The sequence below is a fragment of the Brassica napus genome, chromosome A10 (assembly GCF_020379485.1).
Source record: "Brassica napus cultivar Da-Ae chromosome A10, Da-Ae, whole genome shotgun sequence".
Taxonomy (NCBI): Eukaryota; Viridiplantae; Streptophyta; class Magnoliopsida; order Brassicales; family Brassicaceae; genus Brassica; species Brassica napus.
In genome coordinates, this window is record NC_063443.1 from 9099082 (window position 1) to 9111282 (window position 12201).

General features: G+C 31.0%; 1 protein-coding gene and 1 long non-coding RNA gene across 3 annotated transcripts; one reads left to right on the forward strand and one right to left on the reverse strand.

The window, feature by feature from the left end:
- Positions 1-7460: 7460 nt before the first annotated feature.
- LOC125579143 lies at positions 7461-9577 on the reverse strand. Of its 2 annotated transcripts, XR_007317151.1 has the most exons (4): positions 8404-9577; positions 8252-8307; positions 7904-7985; positions 7461-7828 (listed from the first exon to the last, which is right to left on the reverse strand). It is a non-coding gene; the product is annotated as an uncharacterized LOC125579143 (long non-coding RNA). The 2 variants fall into 2 exon arrangements; XR_007317152.1 differs by having other exon boundaries at positions 7461-8307.
- Positions 9578-9622: 45 nt separating this feature from the next.
- LOC106370227 (VQ motif-containing protein 33) lies at positions 9623-10762 on the forward strand. Its single transcript, XM_013810277.3, has one exon. It carries the CDS (start codon positions 9752-9754, stop codon positions 10481-10483), a length of 732 nt encoding a protein of 243 aa, XP_013665731.1. The 5' UTR covers positions 9623-9751; the 3' UTR covers positions 10484-10762.
- The last annotated feature ends 1439 nt before the right edge of the window (positions 10763-12201 follow it).

Genomic DNA, 12201 nt, shown 5'->3' on the forward strand with positions numbered 1-12201 from the left:
TCATGTGAAGTAATTGTTAAAAGGCTTACATTTTTATGTCAAATTTCTTGGCTCAGTGAATGCTCCCCCCTTCTTCGACTTCGTGATTCCCATGTTAAAAGGCTTACAGTCTTATGAATGTTACAAGTTGGCCATGTAATATCTTTGTGGAAAGGAAAATTGTTTAGAAAAAAATTGATGATGTTTTTTGGTGAATCCTCTTGCATAGAATTTAGGTTGTAAGTGTAATGAACAGTGACGCAATGAAAAGTTACTGTAAATTTAGTTTATATCTATTCCAAATTCTGTGTGGAAGAAAAATTGAAAGGTTAATCATTGCATAATTGCTGAAGCATTGCAACTGTTTGCGGAAGGGTTGCCTTGTAGAAGCTTTGTGAATTTGGTCTCTTATTTGAACAATATCCGGTGGATTTGTCATGCAAAACTTAAGTACTCAAATGAATTTATATTTATTAAGTTAATTAATTAAAAATACATGACTATACTAACCCAGTGGTAGTTTTTTTATCTAACAATAAAAAATCAGCATACGTGACTATACTAACCAATGGTAGTTTTTTTTATCTTACAATAAAATATGTGTATTGGTTTTCTCAAAATAAACATGAAACATAAGGGGAATAGAACCATCTATTTTTCACAATTTTGTTATATTTAATTTGTTGCATCAATGGTTATCCATTAAATACCACAATAAGATGTCAAAAGAGTATCAAAATATAAAATGACAATTTCTCCAAAAAAAAATGACAAACTGTGTTTTTACTTATATCTTTAAACAATTTATTGTAATAATTTGGTGAAGAATAGTAAATTAAGAAATTACTCCTTTTGTGATTTAAATTGCATACACAATCCCTCACATCTCTCATCTCTCTCTTGAACTCTTTTTTTTGTCTGTTGTTATTTTTGTTGTATTACTGACTACGTACAAAATCTTATATTTGGTATTACATGTGATGAGAACTTCTCACATCATCACTGCACTTGTTCTCTTCTTCTTCCTTTCTCTAATACTCAAAAGCCATCAAAGAATCATTGAACTCACTGACTCACTGTATTTGTTACAAATATCAACACGTAAATAATGTGGTGGTGACTTCGCCGGAAGGGAGAAGGAGACAGAGGTTTAACGTTTGACGGACTATGAAAACATGGAGGAAGGGGAAGATGCTCAATAACAGTGAACATGAAGTTCCAGGTGGCCCAACTTCCATCTCTAGGAAATACTCATTACATATTCCTTTAAAAAAAATAATTAACTGCTAATTCAATTATTTAACTAACCAGATCAGAAGTACCAGAAAACATACTTTGACTATTTATGAAAATGAGATGGACGGAGAATATAAATGCAGAGCAGTAGCGGAGAGATTGAATGGAAAAGAAGAAATCAGTAAACAGTTTATCAAATATATAATAGAGGAAGAGATGCGAACCAGGAGTCACAACTCCATTAACGGACACAATGCTTCACCACCGACACAAAGCTTCCCTTTAAAAAAAGGTACGTCTGATCTCAACCCTTGGATTAAAAGATATGCTAATCATAACCATTCCCTTAAAAAAAATCTAGACTATGTAAACGTACGTTTGTTACTCGAAATGGGATGTGTTATTTGAAAATAAGACTATTCGGGAAAAGTTGCCAAAAGACTATTCTTTGATGACGTAAGTCACTTAGAATAAGAAAATTTTATATCCCTTAAATCATGAAAACAGGAAAATTTAATTGTTGGATTATAACTTTTTTCCTATAAAAAAGATGAGACTAAAAACTGTTGATTTTCCTCGTGATCAAAGATCCGTCCACAACTTTCTGATCTGTTTTCTTACTTTGTGATATACATCATGTGAAGATAGAGATGAGTAGTATTATATCTTTCATCAAAAATAATTTATATATTCCCAAAAATTTATTATTATGTTTTCCTCTGCTTCAAAGAAGGTTCATTCTCCCTTCTTGTTCTTCTACTCAGGCCACCTTTCCATAACACTTATAAACCAATTTATCTCGGCTAACAGTAGAGGGTTCCGCTTTAATGTATGTGCCAATTAAATAGGAATGGTTCAGATGTGACGAAGGAACATAGTTGTTATTGAACGATCTTGAGGGCCAATTACAAAACAAGTACATGTCAGGCGGCAAAAGTAGTGAATTCTTCAAATGGATAATAGAAAGGGGCATAATTTAAAACTCACTGGTCACAGTAACCAAGCGAGAGGGAATATTCTTCAGAAATATAACTCTCTTGCCATTGAACCTACCAGCAAGGATGGTCAGCATTGTCCTAGGGGTGATGCTTGCTGGATATGCAATACATTCAGAAGCCTAATCAGTCTGCAGTGTACAACTATTCTATACATCTTCTCTTGCCATCTTATCCCTTAGATTATATATACTCTACAACAAAAATTGCATACACTGCGAGAGGGTTCAGAGGTTTGGAGAAAATAACAAATAAAATGTGAAAGAGATGAAGAAGACGATGCTTTCCAGATTTCAAGTGAAAGAAATTAATTTTTTTCTTTAGTGTATTGTTTAGTGGGAGACAAACTTTTTCATCTAATAATATTGTTTCGTTTAGGATTTTGGCTATCCAAACGCGTAAAACTCTTTCTACTATTTTTTGTTGACAACGTTTTATTTGAATACTTTTTTTAAAATTTGTAACCAAATAACTGCATAGAACTTTTTTTCCATCTTTTATAATTAGTAAGATTAGTGAAAATTTTACTTTGACAAATGCATGGACATTGACTATTTATAGATTTTAAAAATCTATTTGAATAGTCACAACCCTTCAATTTGAATAGTCGCATTTTTCCAATTTAAAAGTAATTATTTTGAAAAAATACTTATAAGAATAGTCACAACTTTTCACTTTTTAAAAGATGCTTATATGAATAGTCACAACCTTTAGACAATTTTTAGAAAAGACACAACCTTCCAACATTTTTGTAAAAGACACAACTTTTTAAACATCTTTTACAAAAGACACAACCTTTCAACATAAGTGGATTCACAACCTTTAGAATTAATTGGGATTGCTATTATTAGTAGATATAATAAGATCGAGAGATTTCATTCAAAAAAAATCGAGAGATATGCTTCCTTTTCGTGTTTGAGCAATAAAATGGAATCTTTAACCACTTGGGTTCTAGAAGACACTAATGATTTGAAGTTTGAAACTTGAAAGAATATGATCCTTCATGGAAGGACGACAATTTTCACCAATTGAGAGTCCCCACAATTCTTACCTTTATGTTATTCTTTTTATCGAGGGTCATGATCTTTGTTATTTTTCTATTGAGACTAATATAATTTTATGATAGAATTGGATACGATCTCCGTTTTCTTTAATCTTGTTTCCTCATGTGCATACACTAGTTTGTGCAAATCTTGTAGTAAATCACAATAAGCAGAACATAATAAAATTCGGATATAATTTATTTTAATTTTAAGTTTGTAAGAGAATAAGTACTGCATTCTCTATTGGTAACTCGATATTAAAACCTAAAAAGTACAATAGCATTTTAAAGAGATGACCTTCCTTTATGCAATACACGTTAAATAATCTCTTGAAAATTGGAATAGTGAAAAAAAAAGAAAACTATTTAGTACAATGTCTTGTCAAACAAAAATTATGCTTATTCGTTCACGTTATAATGAATTATCATTGTATTCCTTTTTGGGTAAGAAGACAAGTGGGCATAAGTAGAAATCATAGAACTACATAATAATCAAAGACGAATAGATATAACTTTTATATTTGATGTTGTTCTTAAATAAATTTGGTAACTGTTTGACAAAAAAATAAATAAATTTGGTAACTAATTGGAAAGATTGTTTTCTTCTCCGTGGATACAATGTGATGTTTCATAACAAGTATTTTTTACAAGTTAATTTGTATAATTCAAATATTACAAGTTCATGTAACGGAGATCATATGCTACCATAAATATTTGGAAGAGAAAAATATATCAAAATCTTATGTAGGGTCGTAAATCATAGACATTTAGGGGATGACTGGTTTTCCCGCTACTACCCGCAAACGCAGCTTTTGCGGTTGGTAGCGGTTGTCGGCGGTTTGCAACAATCACTCAAATCGCTCTAAACCGCTTCAAACCGCTCCGAATCTCATAAATTCAAAAGCTGGCTCCAGCTAACGTTTGCGGTTGCGGGAGGGTAAAATTTTTTTCTTTTTTTAAAAACAATATATATACAAAGTAAAAATATTTAATAAAAAATTTTAAATTGAAATTATGAAAATATTAAAATATATCTATTATATTTTAAATAATATTATAAAATTTTATAATTAAAAAAATTTCAATAAATTTTCAAAAATTAAAATTATAACTTTCTAAATATAAATTTTATATTTATTATAATTTTATGATTTTTGATATTATTATAATTATATTAAATGTAAATATCGTTAATTTATTATTTGATTGTTACCGCATTTGGTAATTAACCAGTCATAAGTCACCCGCAAACGCACCAATTTTTAACTGCAGTACCAGTCGTACAAATCTCTTAAAACTGCTAGAAACCGCAACCGCCCGCATCCACAAACTCCCGCAACCGCAATCGCTACGTTTGAACCAGTCAGGCCCTTAGATCTTATCCGGTTACTGCACACAAATAAAATTTATTTGTAGATTTAATAATTTTCTGACTGTATTGATAATGGTACATAATTTTTTTTAATAACCTATGAGTATCCTGAACTTATGGAAGGACTCCTACTATTTCGGTACATAATTTTTTTGTCATCTGAAAATTATCATTAACAACCGATTTATGAAACTAAAAACATTTGTTTACCACCGATAACACACCTTTTACAAGCCTCGCCAAATCCTTAATAATCCACATCAAAACAGTATATTTTTGCGCAGCACACCAGAAAATATATAAGATCTGATTAGGCCTCACCAAGGCTGAGGGGGACGAAGCAACCGACACCATCACAAATTGTTAATGGACCTCAGTCGATTACACTAGCTAAACTACACTACAAACCTTCTCATGGTACAGTCGCCGGATGCCAGAGAAGGTGACCCAAATATGCCCTTTTTCTTTTGGAAGCTAGGGTAGAGTTGAGAGCGTCTTTATTTTCTTTTCCTTGACTTGAAACAGTAGGTAATTAGAATTTTTGTTCGTTGAAAAAATAAAAAAAAATAAGCATGTTAAGAAAATTAAGAACATCTCATCTCAACTTTGATGAGTATGAGTATAGATTCTTAAACAAAAAAAAAATCAAAATAAAAATTATTCGACCTATATAAAATATTCTAATATCATGTTGTTGGGCGTCATCAAATTCTAATAACAGTATATATCACCATAGTTTTATAAAGTTTTGATATTCTTTGATATATGATTCTTTATGAAATTCCAAAATAGATAGCTGGATGCATGTGGTTTTCAACTTCGATTTCTAAGTCCTGTCTCATGAGTATAGTGCATGTCTCACATTTTTGGTCGCTCTAATCAAAATTTTAATAACATGCTTTTTATATTTTATCTAATAGTATTAGATTAAGATCCACGCCTTGCGCGGAATAAATATTTTATATAAAAATTATTTTAAATATTATATAATGGAATAATAAATATATATTGAATAATTAAAAGTCAGTAACTATTACATATATAATTAAATTGGTGCAAACATATAAATCAATTTTATTAATCCAAACAATTTTTTTTCTATTTGATAGGATATCTAATTAAATTTAAATGATATTAACATACATAATATTTTTAATATTAATTTCTATTAAATGATATTTTCTACTCATATGTTTTTTTGATCATTTGTATCTATTCTAGCAAAAATATCAAATTACTGATAACAAAATTTTCATTGTGGGATTAATAGTTTTAGTATTTTATAATTTTTAAAAAATTAAGTTTTCAATGTTTTTTCAAAGCTTTTATCAAAAAATTTGTTCAGAGTAAATTTTGAAGTTAAAATATTTATATATTTTATATGGTATATAGTTTAATTTAAATGATATATATATATATACATATATCTTTTAATATTAATAATTCACTAAATTAGGCTTTTTAGTTATATGATTTTTTAATCATTTGTATTTTGTCATAACAAAAATTTTATACCATAGATCACAAATTTTGAATGTGAGACTTTTAACTGTTTTAGTAATTTATAGTCATTTTTAAAAATTCCAAATATAACATATACAGAAATCTAAATTTTATTATATGGTTAATGTGGGTTTTTAATTTATTTGAATAAATTAAAATTAAACAAATATGATAGAAGATACATTAATTTTATCAAATATTTATTATTCAAAATCATTAATTGTCATATATACTCTAGCCACATTAGACAATTTTGTAACTTTAATTATAAATAATAAAAACATTAATAATAAATTTATGGTTAATTTAATAAAAAGTTTATTATATAATTAGATATACCAGCATTTTTCTCTAATGATTCTAAGAATCATCCTAATGATGACACGTGGTTACAAAAAAAAGTTGTAATGTTTCTCAAATAATATGTAGGGGATTATAAATATGTATTTAGAAATATTAATCACATTAAATCTTTATAAAAACTAATTCAATTCTATAGTGATTGGTTAAAAATAATCTTATCAAGTTAACTGCATAACTTTCATTGTATTCAATCATATTTTTTGTTAGGGAAAAATAATTCAGGAAGTTATTACTCCTGTTTCCGAGAAAGATGCATGCTTTCGATTCTTGCTTGGATAAATTTTGACTCTAGACTCGAGTCAACTCCTCCTTCCGAGTAAAATAAATTCAACTTAGCCTCCGATTATAAAAAAAAACTAATAAAGAGGACCTAAACCTATCTAGAACAAATGATCGACTATTCAAAACATACACTACAAAATTATGCGGCTAGAACTAGGGTTTTTAATCCAAACTATAGTAATCACTAATCACAGCTGTAAAAATTAATAAAACATTATTTTTAATCATTTTTCTTGCTTGCTGTTTCTTGCTTCTCATTTCCGTAGTACCAAAAAGAGCTGCACAAAATTTACCTTAATAATTTTAATAAAATAATTTTTTATCTAAAATTTCACATTTTGAAATAATTATTATCTAACAATACACTTATTCATTACATTTATTAGTAAAATTCAATAAACAAAGATAAAAAAAATTATTACAAATGTTATTTTTATCAAAAGAGTTATAATTATGTCTACATATATATACTAATAGAAGTTTCAGTGTAAAAATTAAATAAAAGTATGCCGTCTGAAATTATATGTCCTAATCAATCGTTTGGGGAGCTTACCCTCTGAACCGGCCCTGCCTAGATATGAATTTATTGATATTGAAATAGTTGTATGATAGATGTGATAGCTTAGAAATCCACCGCCATGTCTAAAGTATGTAAATAATTAAGAAAACAAATTTATGGACACGGACATATAAGTATTTATTTGTCAAGCTGCTTATCGATATGTAATCCATCATTGAATCATATTACATATGTAATGTAGGCAATAAATAGTTCTCCTTCAATTCCCTCATATCTTCTTCTCTTATCAGTGAAGAAGGTTCCACCTTGAAAAGCATCTCGATAGAATAAGCTATCGGTTCTGGGATTTGCATGTCGATCGAGGGTTCCCAAAAACTATCATACTCTGAGATAACTGATCCAAGCTTTCCCTTCAGCTTAACCCTACCACCCACGCCCACCGAGGACAAAGGGAACAGAATTCGACCTGACATATCATCCATCTCTAACCTGGACACCGGGGACGAATCGACGGAGAGACAACCTTGCCAATTAATCTAAAAATAAAATAATAACCAAAACTTATCATATCTAGTCCCTAGGAATCTATGACCAGAAGACAAGAAGATTACCTTCAATGCGAATACAAAATAGGACTGCGGATTTGGAAAAGGTAGTGATGCTAATGGAAGTTGCAGCATGAGAAAAAGAAATCTGAATACCATATATGAAAATGAAAATAAAATAGAGATATAAAGGAACCAAAGAAAGGCATTGCTCCTTTTCTCGGATACACAGCCAGTATAAAAGGAAAGATAGCTTTATTCAAAACAAAAATCAATTCTTGAAATTTGAATTTACTTTGACATTGAAATCATGATCCGCTAGGCACAACAAGAATATCCTACAGAATAATAAAATTCAAAGGCAGAAGAATCTCCAAAAGGTTCGACAACAAACCAGAGTCAGAACATACATACCATGGAGAACTGCCTTTATAACGTTTTTTTCCTTCGTCCAGGTCAAGCATTTCCTCCTACATGACATGAGCATGAACTTTAAAGATGATCTTCCTTGATGATTTACACAGACCTAGGTGATCATCGACAACAAGTCTAAGGACTATACTCACTGCAGTGCTCTGCTGGCTCAGGCCACAACCTCCTGCTCATAAACAGGAACACACCATGCTCATGAAGCATATCGACTGATCTATCATCTTGTCCAACTATGTTCTCTTTAGACCGGATGATTCTTATCAACTAATAAGTCACATGCCCACAAGGCATCGTCACTAAAGCCATACGCCATAAGATGGATTTTGCAAACCATTGTAATGCGAATCTTGGACCACGATTCCATCGAAGATCTTTTTTTTTTTGAATTATACAGAGGTATCCTGGCTCCACATAAGTGATCCAGACTAGTCACGTGTTGCCACGTGTCGGTCCTCTGTCCCTGGCGATGCCGAAATGTTAATTCTCCAGTGGCCGGGACTCGAACCCAAGTGGCAGTACTCAAAGGTGTAAGCCCTTTACCACTAGAGCTAGAAGCTCCGGTTTCCATCCAAGATCACCTCATCATATATGACTCCGCGCCAGGCTACTTAAGAGATCCAATCTCTTCTATCACCAGGAGCCTCCGCAATGAAATATCTCCTCCCGCATTTCCATTCGGTCTAGGCCAGGATAATCCTTCTAAGAAGTTATCTTTTTATTAGATTTAGAAACTCACTCAAAACTAAATCTCTCAATATGTTTCTTTTGATATTACATTTGTCCACGAGACTTCTTTATATAGGACTAAGCTACTTCTTAACCTAATAATAATATTAAAATATTCCTAAGTTCGATATGTTTTTCTTTTTCCTTAACCCATCAAACTTCACTTTTATGACTTAACTTGTTCCTCAAGTTAAGTGGAATTATCCAGCAACTGTCTTGGCTAGGATAATGCAGAAAATCTCTAAGAAGCAATGTCACGTTCCTCGTATCACCCACAAAGAATACTTTTTTAATCTTTTCGTATCACGAAAATCTTGCTTTACTTTTCCTTCACAATATATATGTCTAGATCCACTCGGGTTACTTGAACATGTCTCGTGGTTATGGCCCGTGGGTTATAATCCATTTTGGCATCTCTAATTTATATTATATTGATTGATATTTTCAAACACTTGATGATTCGTGTAAGAGACATGATGATGATGTACAGAGTCGTCGGAATACGAATCTAAAAAATTAGGTTTCTAAGAAAGATTTAAATTTCTCAAAACAAAGAAAAAAGTTTTAAAAAGGAGAGAGGATGAGATGGGTCCAGGACACCTCACTTTTAAAGTCTTTTTATTTGTCGTCGCACGACAAAACTAAAACAACATTACACATTGTTCACATCAGCAACTTCCAGTCTTCTTCTTATTCTCTTTCAATCATTCTCTCTCTCTCTCTCTTTCCCTCATACACATACAGAGGGTATCTTTAATGGAGGTCTCATCAACATCATCCCTGTGCTCAAAACCAGAACAAATCATGCAAAACCCCCCTCCCATAATCTCATCTCCTAGGTTTCTGCAGCCTCAGACAAGATCTCTTCCTCATCATGAGCAGCATCAACATCTATCTAATCCTTACCCAACAACATTTGTTCAAGCAGACACTTCCACTTTCAAACAAGTTGTTCAGATGCTAACGGGCTCCTCTTCCACCGATACCAACACCGGAAAACACCACGAAGCTCCTTCTCCGGTGAACAACAACAAAGGAGGTTTCTCAATACCACCCATCAAGAAAACCAACAGCTTCAAGCTCTACGAAAGAAGACAAAACAATAACAACAACATGTTTGCTAAGAATGACCTAATGATCAATACTTTAAGGCTTCAAAACTCTCAGAGGTTGATGTTCTCAAGCGGAAACAATGTTCATCAAAGCCCAAGATTCTCTCCAAGGAACAGTTCATCAGAGAATGTTCTTCTGTCTCCAAGCATGCTAGATTTCCCGAAGCTAGGGTTAAACAGTCCCGTTACTCCACTGAGAAGCAACAATGACCCCTTCAACAAGTCATCTCCTTTGTCTTTAGGCAGCTCATCTGAAGAAGACAAAGCCATCGCTGAAAAAGGATACTTTCTTCATCCTTCTCCAGTTTCAACTCCTAGAGACTCTCAGCCACTGCTTCTTCCTCTTTTTCCGGTTACTTCTCCGAGGAATCCATAAATCCTGACGAGTGTTCACATTATTCTATATATGATATTAAGTTAAAAATATATTCTTGGACTTTGCTTTTAACTATGAATAAGATATATAAGTTCTTAGTAATGGAGTGACTATAATGTTTATGCGGTTTATATATTCAATAATTCGTTGCAATTTAGCTAAGATATATAAGTTCTTAGTAATGGAGTGACTATAATGTCTATGCGGTTTATATATTCATGAACCATGATACTGATTTAAGACTTCTTATTCCTTTTTAATGAAAATATCGTTTATACTTGTGCTCATATGGATATATAATGGTGTAGTTCAACGTGTACCACTCAATATCGAGATCGAATATAGAGAATAGATCCATATGTCGATGCTCGAAGTTATAATATAGACTTAATATTCCTATTAACCTTTTATGTCAAATTTTTAATCCTTAACTTCAGAAAACAATATCAAAGTTTAGATATTTGCGACTGGAAAACATGAGTGGAGCATATGGTCTTTGTCAATAAGTTTTTATCGGAAGTTTGACTAGTAATATGAAATAATGATAGAAAGTTTCAAAGAGACGATATGAAATAGAGACTCTTGAGTCTTGAAAGAGATTTATGACCAGGTTCGACACGTAGTATATGGACTATTTCGTTGCGATGACTTTGAATTTGATGGACTAATCATGGAAGCACGTATGGGTCTTTTTACTACATTTCTTTGGACTTTCTCCTCTTCTATCTATATATTATCTTTGAACAAGAAAATAAATAGCTATACGTTAATACTGTTCTTATGTTGCTTTGTCTTTTGACTCGAAAGGACATGGAAAAAATACTTCGAATGAAAATTTAATTTAAAATAATGAAAGCTGGAAAGAAAGAGTAAAGAAAGTAAAAAACGAAATAAGTATTCCGTTATGATGAGGGTTGAAAACAAGGCAAAAGGCGAAATCATCTTTGCTTCGCATTACAATCAGCGCATTATGATTTTGCCACCCTTTTTCTATCTCATCTATTAAAAGAGGAGTACAAAATTAGATTATCCCTTAGTTTTCCACTATATTTACAATGGCATGCCACTGAAATTATTAATTAACCTATTCTTTAGGATTTTTGTCTTTTCTCTTCAATTAATGTATTTCCAAAATCATATTCTAACTAAAAGATCATGGCAACAATAGTTAATAAACTTAACTTTTAATATTCTTTGTCTTTTCCTTTTTTATTATACATATGTGTGTTTGAAAATATTTAATTCTATATATACATTTCGTAATTACATACATTATATGGTAATTATTTTACTAATTCCACATATACATAATAAATAGTATACAACAATTTTATTATACATAATCATAAAATTTTGATCCATAAAAACAGTTTATACAACAATATAATCATAAAATTTTGATCCATAAAAAATAAAAATATATTTTTGTGACTTTACAGGTCATATTCTAAATAAATGGATGATATAGTTAAGGGTTTATGTGATAAAATAAAACTACTCAATATAAACTATAAAATTATTGTGTTTAGAAATGTTATATTAAAAAAAAATTGAATGGGTAAATTTTAAAATATATATTATCACTAATAGAAATAAATATTCATTTATAAAAAAACTAACACCTGCGCGGATGCGCGGGTCAAGCTCTAGTTAATATTATAAGCGTGCACATAATTTTCTTACAAATATTTACTAGTTCAAATCAAATAAACCCGATA